Below are 15,952 nucleotides of genomic sequence, written 5' to 3'. Positions count from 1 at the left end.
TGTAAACCACATAAAAGCGTCTAAAACAAACAAAAAATAGATCCTTCCTTAAAGAAAAATGCACATAGAAAATAAATTGGTTAACTGTCTTAAAATGCTGGAAATGGTGAATTATTTTACATTAAATTTTTGTGAAACTAACCGCCCCCCCCTCTAATATTGTTTTTGTTTCTGTCAAGTCTTCAGTATGTTCACACATAATTTTCCTTAGCCCTACAATTAATTCAAAGTCCGACTGGCAACGCTCCCCATATTCTCATTGCATAGAAACCCTCTTAAAACGACACATAATCGTCTTAAAAAAATAAAACAAAAAGCATGCAGGATTTATCTCCCATATAAAAAAAAACAGTTAACTGCCCTAAAATGCTAGAATGACTTGTAATAGGGAATTATTTTACATTAAATTCTAAAATAATTTGTTTATCTTTCATTAAAGTTTTTCATGGCATTTCATACATAATTGCCTAAAAAGGTAGAATCACATTTTGGAGGGGTGGTCAGAAGGGGTTGGGTGGGGTTAAACAGAAGGTGTTAATCTACAATAATACCAAAGAAATATTGCAATATATTCATTTTTAAATGGTCCTATGTTTAGATTTAAGTTTTTTGTACATAAAGCACATTACAATTCAACTTTGAGTTCTCCAACTTCTTTTCTGTTTATGGATACATGGCATTTTTAAGGAATTGCTGCATATTTATGCACATTTACTGCAGATTATTTGGAAACCATGAACTTTTGGATATTTTCAGTCACATATTCTGATTCCTTGTACAAAAATACACTTATATGGTAAATTTCATTGCTTAGTCTTTTGTTTTAACAAAGATATGACATTTTTACTGAAAAAGTAGTGTAAAAAATGTGACGAAACGCATATGGTCTTAAAGAGGAGAAAATATCCAAACGTGTGAGGCGCTAAAATAGTCATAACTTCCTTAATTTTAATCAGATTTTAAAAATTTAAAAAGATTCTTTCCATGTTTACCAATATTGAAATATTTTAAGCTATTTCAATTTTTTCATGTGTATTGCTACATATACAACTTTTTGAGAAAAATCAAATTTGACCAGTGTGTGGGAGTTGTTCACTACTTCTGGAAAAAAACAACACAAAAAAAAACAATTATTTGAAAACACTTATTTTTTATATTTTTGCAATGTAATATGAATAAAACTGACTATTGTTTGGGTAAATTAAGAAAATTAATAAAACTTAATTGATAATATTTATTTACCTAATGGACAAAATCGTTTGAATGCCCTCTTCTCTCACATCCAATTCATCTGAGTTTATAATCGACATTATGATATTTCCCAGAAGTAGTGCAAAAGCACTATATTTTGAACTGTTTAAAACAGTAATTTGGATTCCAGTTAACTGTTTTATTCTCTGAATCATATTAAAATATACTGTTGTTGGTTAAAAAAAAAATATTGTCGGTTTTGATCTCAAACTAACTAACTCATACACTTGGATGATAAATTTGACCAAAATGTTTAATTTATCATAGTGTTTGAGGATAGACACCTCTAGTCCATAAACACATTAATCTTGTGGCTTATGTTAGCCATCTTCCTTGATTCAAGGGCCCAATTTTCTAAGTTAACTTCTCCACAAGAAATGACAACAGCATACTCAAAAAGTAGCCTCTGGTCTTCACACTTAAATTATTTGTTTCTTCTGCTGTCAGATAATAATGATCGGGAGGGACACTAATTTTTAGAATTCTACTTGAGGTAAATCTTGATAATTATTGATACAAAGTTTCCCCAAAGGACCAGGTTGTTAGGCTTTTTGTTGTTCCATCAATTGATTTAAAAATTTAAAAATTGCTCTAAATGAAAGTTCTAGTGGAACCTGAAAATTGCAAAATTTACATGTTTAATAATAGAGCCAGATCAAGTGCTAGTTATAAAAAAAATGAAAAACTTTGTAGAGTTGAATTAGATGTATTGAAGAGAGGACAAAACCAAATCAGAGGCATAGTAGTGTTTAGTTTAGACACTTTTAGCAGACTTTAGCTCCTCCTTCGATAACATGAATTTATCCATAAAGAGATTCGTTCTTGCTGTAGCTGTGCCATTTTAAATGAGTGTTTAGTGTTTAGAGTTTGAAAAACCAGTGCTTGTGCATCTATGTTACTATGCTATTTTTAATATTTTCAAGTTAAATTTAATTTTTATGAAATTTTTGTTTATTAAATTTTTAGGTGAAAGTACAGAATAGTTACAATACAATCTCCTTCCCATATTAAGAATGGCTTTCTAAATAAAGTTATCTTTGTGTGTTATCTGATTTTAAAACTATAATTTTAGAAGAAAAATACTGCTTAAAAACAATTACTCCCTAAAAATAAAAGAAATTAAAATTTGACACTAATTTTCTGCAAAGTATCTTTTATTAAGTAGAAAAACTTGAAAATTTACGTGGTTATGTTTCGTAAAGAATGTGTAGAATAAAATTGTATGGACTACTTTTTTTTTGTTTTAATATAAAACTGGAGTATGACCTTATTTTAATAAAAATTTCAAAAATCATTTGATGTGAAATATTATGTTGGTGCAAAAATAATGTTTTTGACGTTCATTTGAACGTCAAAAAATGCCATTATTTTTGCATCAACCTAATAGAAAAACAAATTAAAAAAGTTAAAACAAATATTTTTAAATTCACTGCAGACACTTGAAATATAATAATATATATTTTAAACAAGTCTTTTTTGTTTTTCCTTTCAAAATAATTAAGTCTAAATCGTAATGTTTTCAAATTAAATAATAAACAAACATTAATTTTTAATATCAATAACAAGCATGTTTTGTGACAGTGAAATCTAAAATGTTTTCACCAAAAAAAAAGTTCCTGAAATGAAAAAGTGAACTTTGGTCACTATCGTTTAAAAAACATAACTTTGCCTTTACACTTAATATTTATTTTATTAATTCATTATCCTCACTCATTTTATTTAAAAAATGTAGTTTAAAATATATTCTAAATAATGATTCGATTTTCTTAACAGTACGGATTGTTTTGATGGGGCGTTCTTAACAATTCACCAAAAAACTTTTAATCGCTTCAATTTTTCAACTCTTTAAGTCATTTCCTCAAGCAAAGATAACGATTTTGAGAAAAATATTTTGTGTAGATCTTTTCTATGCCAAACCCCAACTATCATCACCCTTGCCTCACCAGGGTTCCAAAATCGACCTGCCCTAATCGTCCAGTCGGGTTAGAGTACTTGTCAAACAGAAATATTTGAAGTCATGCATTCTGTCAACTTGGATGATGTCAGGTTTGTTTTTATTGCTGGTTTAATATCTTATCTCTTTGATGATTAACAGGACTAAACATGCGACAACCTATCCTTCCTCGACACGACAAGTTAGATTTACTCTTTGAAGCAAACAAGACATCATCAGATGTTTAAAATTTCAACATTTTGTAAAATGTTTTAGTAATTTTATAGCAAAAATGTTTTTTTAATGGCGTATTCATTGAATTATCTTTTAATCATGGCTAAATTTTGATGGAACAAAACTATGTTGGGTACTTTCTCTAAAATAACACATCATTCTTACTATCTCCAGTATATCGACTTCATAAGAAAGGGAGCTAATTAGGACATTACACTTCTCTCTTTTTTGAAAAATTCACGAGAAGATGTGTAAAAAAAAAGATGCACAATTAAGTGTCTGAAATAAGAGATTAATTGCGTTGGATAATTGCACATGATATGTGTATTTGATAATTAGCCAACCTAAGACGTGCTCTTTTTTCTACTGCAAACAGGAAAAAATGAAACCGTTTTGTGTAGGTAGTGTGTTGGATGTACAGTTTGTACGTACGTTTTCTTTCAAATCTGACGTTAAGATTACTTACAAACTATTTAAAAAAAAAAAAGATAAATTATTAAAACACGTTCTAAGATTAAATTAAAAATGCTCATTATGAGGCATAAGGGAGAAGAGGAAGGAGAAGGTAGCTAATTTGCTTCTCTTACCCACCCTCTCACTCTCTGTTAGAAAATTCTATTTCGTGCTTTTCTGATTTTTAAATTCAATGATTCTTTTAATTCCATATACAAAAGGATTTCGCATTTATATTTAAAAGTTTGGGGACGTGATATGATTTTCAACAAGTTGCCATGGGTTTCGAAATTTTAACTTAAAAAAAATGCTCCCTCCTCACACATATTATTATTTGAAAGATAAATTTACCAAAATTATCAAAATGTTAATGTTTAACTCTTTCAAAAATATGTCACAGTTTATTTTTAAGAAACTTATGAATGAACTATTTATTATTTAAAATGTTGGTTTTCAGCAGCATACTTGTAAAGCTATCTAGTTTATTATAATTTTCAAAATTCAACAGTAAAGGTGTTTTAGTTTTTATTTGTTTGCACATTTTGGAACTTTAAAAATTCCTATTATATTCTTCAAGTTAAAATGAATTAAGCCCCTTGCTGATTTTTTATTTTGCATGATTACTGAAAAATGTCACATATTACTAGCTAAGTCATTTTTTAAATAAATGGTAACAAAGTATATTATATTGCCAATAAAAAAAATTGAAAATTAGATAGTTGATGTACCAGTTTAAATGCTATTTAGGCTTGACTTTGAAAATCCAATCGGATTAGTTTAAGTTCAATTTAATGAGCAGTGTTATTTAACACCAGATTTCTTTCAAATAATATTAATCCGAAATTTGGTTACAAATACAAAACCTCCACTATTGCTAGGATATTTATTAAAACAGAATTATATACCACAATATAAGAAATGAAATTTTTAAGATTACTTTGCTTAAATATATCACTGCTCAGATCATGATAAAAACGGCATGCTGACATTGTAATCCTCTGTGATCCATAAATTAGTGATAGGCTAATCCAACATTTACTCGACAGTAACATGCATGCCTCCGAGTGCTGATCGATAACAAAAGAGGCAGAAAAAGACCACAGCCATAATGACGAAGATATTGCGATAGTTAAACCAAGTAAAACCAAACTATCTGCTTGAAACTGAGATTAATCTATGTTATGCCAATTTTACAGACAAAATGCAGAAAAATTGCGTGGAAATGACATCATGAAAGCACAATTCAGGATAAAGGACACTATGAAAAAGCTGACAAGACAGCTGAAACAAAAACAGTTGAATAGCCTACAAACATATCTCAAGACAGGTGGCTTTTATATTGACCAAGCCTTTGATCACGTTTAGTTTTGGAGAAATACAGAGCAGTGCTGCATAAGGTAAATGCTGAAGGAAATAATGACAAGTGGTTCACACATAGGACATACGCACAAAGCTGATAGATTGTTTTTACCATTGTCTCAGACAAAATATAGGCACATATTTTTCACATATTTGAGAGTCAACAGGAACAAAAATAGTCAGGGCAGTCGGGGGGGGCACTTTTAGAGTCATCTATTAATGTTATTTTGTAATAATTTGTCAATGATTTTCTAGTTGCCAAAACAGACCGGGGGTGAGATCAAGGGAGAGAATAAAGATAGAAAGAAAGAGAATGTTAGAGAGAGAGGGGCTAAAGAGTAAAAGTTTTTAAAATGTTATACTTTAACACTTCTATTTTGTTGGTCATGCTTATGGCAATGTAGGATAACCATGCTACTCTAATAAAAAAGCAATAAGGTTGGAGAATATTAAAATAGACTACTGACCAGTGTGTATACGGTGATGTTGTTGAAGGTGACACAGTTGCTTGAAGGACTTATCACAATAACTGCAATGGTACTTCCGAGTTCCGCTGTGTACAAGGTTGTGCTGGATCAACTGCTGTTTACTTTTAAAACCCTTGAAGCAAGTTGGACAGGGAAACTTGCGGTACATTTTATCAATGTTCTGCTCATCCTCTGTCACTAGCTCCCCGGGAGTCATGGACGACGGGGTTCTAGCCATGGATTCTTGGGTCATGGGAATTGGGTGGTTTATACTGGATGCTAGAGTAGTGGCAGGGTCCTGTGACTGAACGGGAGGGCAGGGGTATTTTCGGTATAGCTTATCCATTGCAGAATCTAAGATCATGTTCCGTTCACTTTCAGTTATGGCTGCCCTCATATTCATAGGTATGTGGTTGCCACCTCCATGGGCCATAGGGATGTGTGAGACAGCTGCAGGTGTCATAGGAGTGGTGGCACTTTGGCGTGGTGTTGGGGAGGTTGATCGGTTATGGCCAGTATGAGGCCGGCATTCAGAATCAGCCATTGTTAGAGCACATCACTGAAAAGAGAAGAAATTTAAATTAGATATTAAACCAAGAAACAAAACAAACGATAGTTAATATATTATTGTGTGTACTTTAACTTTGTGAAATCCTTTAATTTTGTAGAAAAAGATGATTATTAGCAATGTCAAAGTTCCGATTTGCCTTCCCACAAGGTCAGAAACACAAAATCGGTTTTAATGTGGGAAAAATCCAGCTCGTTAAATCCAAGCTTTCTGGATTGAGACAAAAATTTAAATTGCCTCGGTTTTTCTTTCACTGATCAATGACAAAAAGATGAAATGCAATACCAGAAGGGATACTACACTTTGCTCCTAATATCTAAGTTAAGAGATTCGATATTTAACTAGAATACCTGTCCCAGGATAGGTAAAAATAATTCGCTGAACAGTTTTGCACTATTTTTATGTTCATTTATGAAATTATTAAAATCAAAATATTGAAACTTATGTTGAGAATTTGTATTCTAATTTTGATTTTTGATTACAGCATTTTGATAAGATAAGGGGCTTAAAAAAATTGAATCATAGCAAATCTTATTTAATTGGTGTCGCATCACTATGGACCAAGTTTAATGTAAATCTGAAATATTTGCATTTTTAAATGGGACGTAATGTTCATACTATGCTCTTTAAAACCATCAAAAATTGAAATTTGAGAAATATTTATTAATTGATGTTTAAAATCTATTTGTAAAACTTAATAAAAATCAGAGGTTTTTGAATTTTGGCAAAGAGCTTCCACCCCTCCTTGACTAAGATTAAATGTATCCCACCCTTACACTTAGCAGCTGTGTTCAAAAATTCATAATGATTGATTAATTAGTAAAGAATTAAATCTCTTGCATTAGGGCAGGTCGATTTGCAACTTTTTTCAGAAAATCAACATGGCACTGGTGATAATAGTTGGGATTTGATGTGACAAGAATAGATACCAAAAATTAGATTCCTATCTTGAACAGAAAATTGAGCATTTAATTTTAAAAATCGTGTAGAAAAATGCTGAGAAATCCTTCATTTTCATAGCATTTTACACAACACTGACTTTGAAATTTCACTATTTTTATAAAAAAAAATCCAATTAAAATTGATATATTTATATGAAATACATTGAAAGAAAAATGAATACATGAAGTATAATTTTAATTATGAATCACAACTAGCAAAATATCTCAACCTTTACTGCATTAATTAAACAAAAATTGTAAAAAAAGCTAATTAGCAACTAAGTCTTAAATTTCACAATCTAAAAAGATATGTTAAGATGTATTACACAATATTGTAATTCTCTAACTTGATACAAGTTACAGAACCATGTATTTTATTTTTTTTATTAAACACAACAATATAAACTGTTATAATAGAATTAAATTGTTCTGTATAATTTCTTTTCAAGAAAAATGAAGGTCTGATTTGCTGGTACAATGACTTTGTAATAATTTATCTATGTCTTGCTTCCTGCCCATATACAACTTTTTTAGAAAAATCAATCAAATTTGACTAGTGTTTGGCTGCAAAATTGATAGCAGTAATCTTATCAGTCTTTTTTTTTTTTGTGCGAGTTGTTCACTATTTATGGAAAAAACAACCCAAAAAAAAAAACAAAAAAAAAAAACAATTATTTGAAAACACTTATTTTTTATATTTTTGTGATGAAATATGAATAAAACTGACTATTGTTTGGTTAAATTGAGAAAACTAATCAAATTTAATAGATAAATATTTATTTACCTAATGGACAAAATCGTTTGAATGCCCTCTTCTCTCACATCCAATTCATCTGAGTTTATCATCGATATTATGATATTTTCCAGCACTAGCACTAGTACTATATTTTGAACTGTTAAAAACAGTAATTTGGATTTCAATTAACTGTTTTGTTCGCTGAATCATATTAAAATATACTGTTGTTGGTTAAAAAAAAATATTGTCGGTTTTGATCTCAAACCAACTAACTGCATACAATTGGATGATAAATTTGACCAGATTGTTTAATTTATCATAGTGTTTGAGGATAGATACCTCTGGTCCATAAACACATTAACCTTGTAGATTATGTTAGCCATCTTGCTTGATTCAAGGTCCCAATTTTCTAAGCTGCATATCTTAGTTTAACTTCTCGAGAAATGCCAACAGCATACTCTCAAAAAGTAAACTCTGGTCTGCACACTTAAATTATTTGTTTCTTCTGCTGTCAGATAATGATAATCGGAAGGGGCACTAATTTTTTAGAATCCTACTTGAGGCAAATCTTGATAATTATTGATACAAAGTTTCCCCAAAGGACCATGTTCTTAGGCTTTTTGTTGTTCCATTAATTAATTTAAAAATTGCTCTAAATGGCAGTTCTTCTAGTGGAAACTGAAAATTGCAAAATTTGCATGTTTAATAATAGAGCCAGATCAAGTCTGGGAGTTTACAGCTACAAGACAATTTATCAAACGATCTGTCTTGCAATTCCTTCACTTTTTTCACTTTGGTTGCTGCAAGAGATTTCATGTCAATCTGTTTGGCCCTCTTATAGAAAAATATATTGACATTCTGTCCTATATAACGTTCCCCAAACAAGTGCAATTGTGGATTAACTACTCGCCAAATACTAATTAATTCCTTAGCAATTAACTTGGAAATCTCACTATTTTTTAAGTGGGGATAACTGTTTCCGAAGAAATAACTAAACTGGATGACTTGTTGTGAAGTTGGAGGTGTTTCATCCAAATGACAAGGTGGACCAGCAAATTTTGTGAACCATGGGTTAAAACTGAACGTTGTGCTTTTACTGACATTCTAATCTGAAAAGTAAAATAAATAAATGGATTATAAATGAAGGAAACTGTATTAGGCTATCTTCCAGTTTCATACGTAAAAAAATAAGTGCTAGTTATAAAAAAATAATGAAAAACTTTGTAGAGTTGAATTAAATGTATTGAAGAGAGGACAAAACCAAATCAGCGGAATAGTAGTGTTTAGTTTAGACACTTTTAGCGGACTTTAGCTCCTCCTTCGATAACATGAATTTATCCATAAAGAGATTCATTCTTGCTGTAGCTGTGCCATTTTAAACGAGTGTTTAGAGTTTGAAAAACCAGTACTTGTGCATCTATGTTACTATGCTATTTTTAATAGTATTTGCAAGTTAAATTTAATTTTTATGAAATTTTTGTTTATTAAATTTTTAGGTGAAAGAACAGAATAGTTACAACACAACCTCCTATCTTCCCCATGTTAAAAATGGCTTTCTAAATAATAAAGTTATTTTAGCACAATAAAATAGATGCACAAATAAGGAAAACCTTAAAAGCAGTTTCCTTATTTACTCGTATTAATCTTTGTGTGTTATCTGATTTTAAAACTATAATTTTAGAAGAAAAATACTGTTTAAAAATAATTACTCCCTGAAAATAAAAGAATTTGACACTAATTTTCTACAAAGTATTTTTTTTATTAAGTAAAAAAACTTGAAAAATTTACGTGGTTATGGTTCGTAAAGAATGTGTAAAATAAAATTGTATGGACTATTTATTTTAAAATATAAAACTGGAGTATTACCATATTTTAATAAAAATTTCAAATAGAATTTGATGTGAAATATTAGGTTGGTTAAAAAATAATGTTTTTGACGTTCATTTTAACGTCAAAAAGATGCCATAATTTTTACACCAACTTAATAGAAAAACAAATTAAAAAAGTTAAAACAAATATTTTTAAATTCACTGCAGACACTTGAAATATAATAATATATATTTTAAACAAGTCTTTTTCGTTTTTCCTTTCGAAATAATTAAGTCTAAATCGTAATGTTTTCAAATTAAATAATAAACAAACGTTAATTTTCAATATCAATAATGAGCATGTTTTGCGACGGTGAAACTTAAACTGTTTGCACCCCCAAAAAGTTCTTGAAATGAAAAAGCGAACTTTTGGTCGCTATTATTTAAAAAAAAACATAATTTTGCCTTTACACTTAATATTCATTTTATTAATTCATTATCCTCACTCATTTTATTTAAAAATGTAGTTTAAAACATATTCTAAATAATGATTCCATTTTCTTAACAGTACGGATTGTTTGGATGACGGGACATTCTTGATAATTCGCCAAAAACTTTTAATCGCTTCAATTTTTCAACTTTTAAAGTCAAAGATAACGATTTTGAAAAAAATATTTCGTGTAGGTCTTTTCTATGTCAAACACCAACTATCAGTACCATTGCCTCACCAGGGTTCCAAAATCGACCTGCCCTAATACACATGGCTAATTTTAACGAGTTATGAGTGATCTAGTCTAGAAATAAAATCCTATTTTAACAAAGTATCTGTAATGATTCAAACTAATATTCTCATCCTGAGCTGATTTTTTCACAACATTTCAGTTGAAGTAACTTCCAACCTCCTTCAGGTGTATCTTGTCAAACTCCATAATCTAAGCAGAATTTTGAATGGAATTGTTTATTTAATTCACAGGGGTAGCATGCTCTCGTTCCATCAGCCACGACCAGGTGGAAGTCCTAAGTAATTTTAAATTATATTTTAGAGTATCACCCGCACTAAGGATTGAACCTCCAATCTACAGAAGAGTGTAACTTACAATTGGATTTTACCAGTGTTTCTGTTAATGTTAAAACAACTCCTTAATAATCTTTTTTAGGATATTATTTTAGAGAAATTTATTTTTTGCAAGAGATTGAAACTAAAATGAAAATGTGTTACCCCATACAGGAATTGAATTTACAACTTTAAAATTATGAAACTTTTCTGTTTACATCAATACATCAACCCCTTCCTCCCCCCACCACTTCTTATTTCATTCACTTCTCATTACAAGTTGTTACATAATGTTCAGTAGTAATCAGCCGATTACTACACAAACACATACATCATTATTAAGTGATATATCAATGTTAGTATTATTTGCATTCTTCACGCCACTGTTTTCATTTTTTAGTTATATTTTCACAATGTTTCAGTTGATGTGATTTCTTTCGAAAATGTGAAAATAACACTCAAGATGAGAACAGTAGTTGGGGAAAAGTCAAATTACATGAATAATCAATTCTCATTTCAAAAATTCAGAAACATGATGCCAATGTTTTAGTATTCTTTTCTTTTCCCCAGTTTCTTCTCTGGATAAAAATTCCAACCTTGCTGTGAACAAGGGTAATAGTCGTCAGATAATACCCTGCTCCCTTTTTATTTTGGTAATAAACTTTACCACTGGACTGGAAATTCTAAGAACTGTCTGGAAAATATCAAACGATTTTAAAACCTATCTCAGCAGCTTGTTACTCACTTCTCCAGCGAGATTTTTTTTTTTTTTTAACATTGCATCAACTGAGTCATTCACCCCACCCCTTCCCTCTATAATCTTGATTTGACTTAGTAACTTTTGTTTATTTGCCCAAGACTAAAAAGTGTTTTAAAAAGGGATTAAGCTTTAAGATCTTGCGATTAAAAGCATTGATATGAAACAGATGATGTTGATGATGATGATGAAAAAGAAATCCCACCTCAGATAAAACTTTTCTGAGTGATCTGAAAACAAAGAGTTAACTGGATATAAGCATAGTGACACAATCCTAGATAGGCTACTTCGTTTTTATATTTGATTATTTCCAGTAGACATGTTGAGTTGGTAGCCTAAAATGTCCGATTTGGACTTCTGAAATGCGTAACTTGTCCAACTGACTTTGGCCTAGGAAATCTACCACTCATCATGTTCTATATACTCCACATTATTTATTGCAGTTTGCTTTAGAGTCAGGTTTTTAAAAGCTCTGAATTAATTTTTTAATAAACAGAATTTAAAGAATTTAATTAAAAACTAAAAATGATATTATGAAAGTTCTGAAAAAAATATTTGTCATATAAATGATAGCTTTACATCTTATTAAAAAGTTGAATTAGAAATTGACTTTGATTTCCTTTTAATTTTAAGATTTCATGTTTGAAAACTCTTAGTGAGTAAATGATGATGATGATACTGACTGACGACAACATCAACAACAATAATATAGTGAATGACTAGACAACTGCAATGATATTTGATGCTGAATTTCACTAGGCCGTTGACAGATTAGTCTATATATGTAAAAAAAAAAAAAAAAAAAAAAAAAAAAGTGAAAATGTGTGTGTGTGTGTGTAAACTAAACTAAATTTAAAAACTAATTTTTTGATCTGCAGACTTGAAATTTGGTATATAGGATATTTGAAAACAAAGATATATATATATATATATAGGATATAAATATATATAGGATATTTAGATATATGGAAAACTTTTTACTTGGTTTTCATCTGGAAAAAAGGGTATCACAAAGCAGTCAAAATTGAAAAATTAGTATGTGCGGGTAATTGGATTCTTATCTGTTTTCAATTGTTAAATAACTGTGCATGCACGGTTGTGAAACATGATGGCTTCTTTATGTTAAGTATAAATTTGTTTGAAAACACTTTTTATAGATCATGTCAAGCTGGTCTAATGTTAACGTACTTGACTCACTGTTTTTAGGTTTTGATTTCAGCTTGAGTATTTCTTTTTTAATTACAAGAAGTGAGCTATTTAGAAAAAAAAAACGTAATACTCACATGCAGACGTCTAATTTATTTCTGTCTTTTTTACTACTTATTTTAAAGAAATTTAACGTTACATTAAATACCTACGGTATTTCTGGTTCTGGTGGAAATTCCATAGCAGACTCTTTCATATGTAATATATTGATGTTGGCATTCTATGGATGTTCAGCATAAATAGAGATGTCCTAATATTATTGTAGCTCTTTTGTTAAAACTGCAAAAGTATTTATCTAAGCTAGTAAGGGACCCCTGATGTAGCCCGATTGTAAAATATGCTTAAATATATTTTAATTTATGCAGATTTCGTATATATTATTATAGAGTAATTTTTGTATCGATTCTTATATATTATAAAGTTGTGATTTAAAAAAAAAAAAAACATATCCATATGACTTGGGTGCACCAGCTTGAATTGAAACTAAAACTTATGGAGAATTCTTTGTAAAATTATTTATTACAAGAAATGGAAGGTTACAACAATTAAACGACAGTCACTTGGAATAAAAAAAGATGTAAGCGACACACAAAATAACACACATATAATAAATAAGAACTCGGCATGAAATAAAATACGCGCATTTTACAACAGGGCAACACCAGGTAGCCTGCTAGTAATAAATAAATATTGAGTAATTCTAACAATATTTAAACATTATTTTGGATATATATCTTGTTGAGTCATTGAAAAATTGCCTCTTGACAAGAAAACCTTGGGTATGACGAAACCCAAAATGTAAATATCTTATTTAATATATATATATTAGACTATAAAAAAACAAAAGCAAATAAAACCGATCACCATATTCAACCATTTTACATGCTGTTTTATATGTTGAATGACTTTAAGAAACTGACTTCCAAATTATACTAATTGTAATTAGTATTTGAGAAATGTTTTTTGTGGGCTTAACCACTGAAATATACTAAGCACCGATGAAATAATGCCAGGAAACAAAAAACATTTCTCAAATACTAATTACAATTTAAGAAAAATAAATAAAATATAACAAGCTACCATAAATTTCATAAATATTGTTTTTTTTAATCTCCAATATGAGCTTGTTCTTTTTTTTTTGGATGTATCTTCTGCCACAGGTCATGCACCTCATTTTGATGATATTAATTTACTTTCATGACAAAAGTTTAAGACTTGCTCTGACGTTTGTAATAATTTATCTAAGCTCATAAAAGTCACTCTTCTATGCTCCATTTTTATGGCTGATTAAAATTAAAAACTAATTTCCAATTTATTAAAAGCCGTCTGCTTTGCTTTTTATTGGATAAGCATGTTTTAATTGGTTGATCAAGTTGATCAGCATATTCCAGAGGTTTACATCACCTGCCAGTTGAGCTCAAGCGGACATTTATGGAAATCCAGTGTGCAAGGTGCAAAAGTACTAACATTTTTATCAGGTCCATGTTTTCTATGGCTTTCCCCTATGAACTGGCCCTCTTAACTCAACTGTTCTACATCTCCTGAGCCAAGAACTCTCATCATATCGATCCTTTCAATGTGGTCATATCATCAAAGTCTCTTGATCTGCAACATGTCTCCTTATATTATCAAAATTTAATCTTCTGAGCTAACCAGAACTAAGTCTGTTTTTATAACTCACATAAGTACATTGCACCATTCTCAAATCATTTCTCTCCATGCAATGCATGTCCTCAACCTTCATTGGTCAAGTTTCATTTCCATACATGATCACACTGAACACAGATATTCTTCCTTTAGTCAAATCAACAGTGCTAACACAATGGCAGAAATTTCCTTAGTTTACTCCATCCAATCCTAACTCTTGCAATATAACTAACAACAGCTCAACCCTGTGCCCCAATGGTACCATCAACATAAAACTTCTTGACAACCTGAACAGCTTTTTTTATCCATTTCCATGGTTTTACACTTCTTGCACACAAAGTGGTTATCATCTCTCAACCTATACCAGTAATTCCACTGCACTTCTTATGTAATCAATGTTTACAAGTTGAATTGCACCTAACTCCTTTTCCCACAAACTGATTAAGGGACCTTTACTCTCAGACCTTTACTTTTTATAGAATTCCTTATGTCGATATATGTATATATTATTTTATGTATTCATGTTATAAGGAAATACATTATGGTCTAATGTTCGAACATCAACTGATGAGCTGTAGTATGGTGAAACACGTGTGCACAGATAACTGTTTTATAAGTAAAATAAGGAAGTGGAGATATAGTATTTTTCAGTATTTACTTCAACAGTGCTCAATATGTGAGTAGAGCTAAGTAGTAAGTGATGAAAATATATATGCCAATTAAACACACTTAATTGTGTAATTGCCATATATATTTTCATAACTTCCCATATATATATATATATATATTATGCACATTATATTTATATAATCAATTATCAAATAAATTTAGGCATAATATATTTGAAAACATAAGAAACATGAAGAAATAATTTATAAATAAAATGATTCAATAAATTCGGCAAGAATAAAAAAAAATTGAATGGGGGGGGGGCTGAAGTGACAAGAAGTAAGATCTCATAGTCATGCAAATATTAGAGAAAAGAGTGTAGGTTCCTATCTGGAATAATATTGTGATGCTTAAACAATTGCTACATAAATAATTAAATACAGCAGCATCCAAAACTAAGGGACAAAATTTTAAAACCTAATATTTGTTAGAAATAATTGTGAAAAGCTGAAATTTTGACAACTGGTAGTCGTTATTATCCATAATAACATACTAAAATTTGAATCATTTGCAAAGGATATAAAAAGAATTATAACAATTATTTATTTTCAAAATAAGAATATTCAAAAGTAAGGAGCAAAATTAAAAAAAACAATGTAAACAGCCAAAAAACAATAAAAATTCATGTACAACCAATATTTAGTAAATGAACCCTTGCTCTCAATGACAGCTGCACATCTTTGACTACAAGAACGAATCAGTTCTTGACAATCCTCGATACTAATTTTAGACCATTCTTCTTGAATATTCCGTGTTAGTGGGATTTCTTTTTATAACTTTCACTCCTAAGGTCTTCCAAAGATTTTCTATTGGATTTAAGTCAGGACTTTGCGGTGGCCAATCCATAATTTCAAAATCTTGCTCGCTAA

The 15,952-nt window shown here is 30.0% G+C and overlaps 1 protein-coding gene across 6 annotated transcripts in view; it reads right to left on the bottom strand.

Annotated features, from left to right (window-relative positions):
- Nucleotides 1-15,952, bottom strand: part of LOC145246778 (uncharacterized) — a 252,694-nt gene that overhangs the window by 49,522 nt on the left and 187,220 nt on the right. For all 6 annotated transcript variants that reach the window (XM_080108566.1, XM_080108568.1, XM_080108564.1 and 3 more), the window contains one exon: nucleotides 5,698-6,256. In XM_080108566.1, coding sequence (XP_079964692.1) covers nucleotides 5,698-6,241 — 544 coding nt within the window. In that variant the 5' untranslated portion in view covers nucleotides 6,242-6,256. The remainder of the gene's footprint in view (nucleotides 1-5,697; nucleotides 6,257-15,952) is intronic.

Source organism: Euprymna scolopes, chromosome 24, assembly GCF_053919585.1.
Source record: "Euprymna scolopes isolate OS-2025 chromosome 24, ASM5391958v1, whole genome shotgun sequence".
NCBI classification, from domain to species: Eukaryota; Metazoa; Mollusca; class Cephalopoda; order Sepiida; family Sepiolidae; genus Euprymna; species Euprymna scolopes.
Note: the sequence above shows the minus strand (reverse complement) of the source record. Positions and strands in the feature narration are given on the sequence as shown.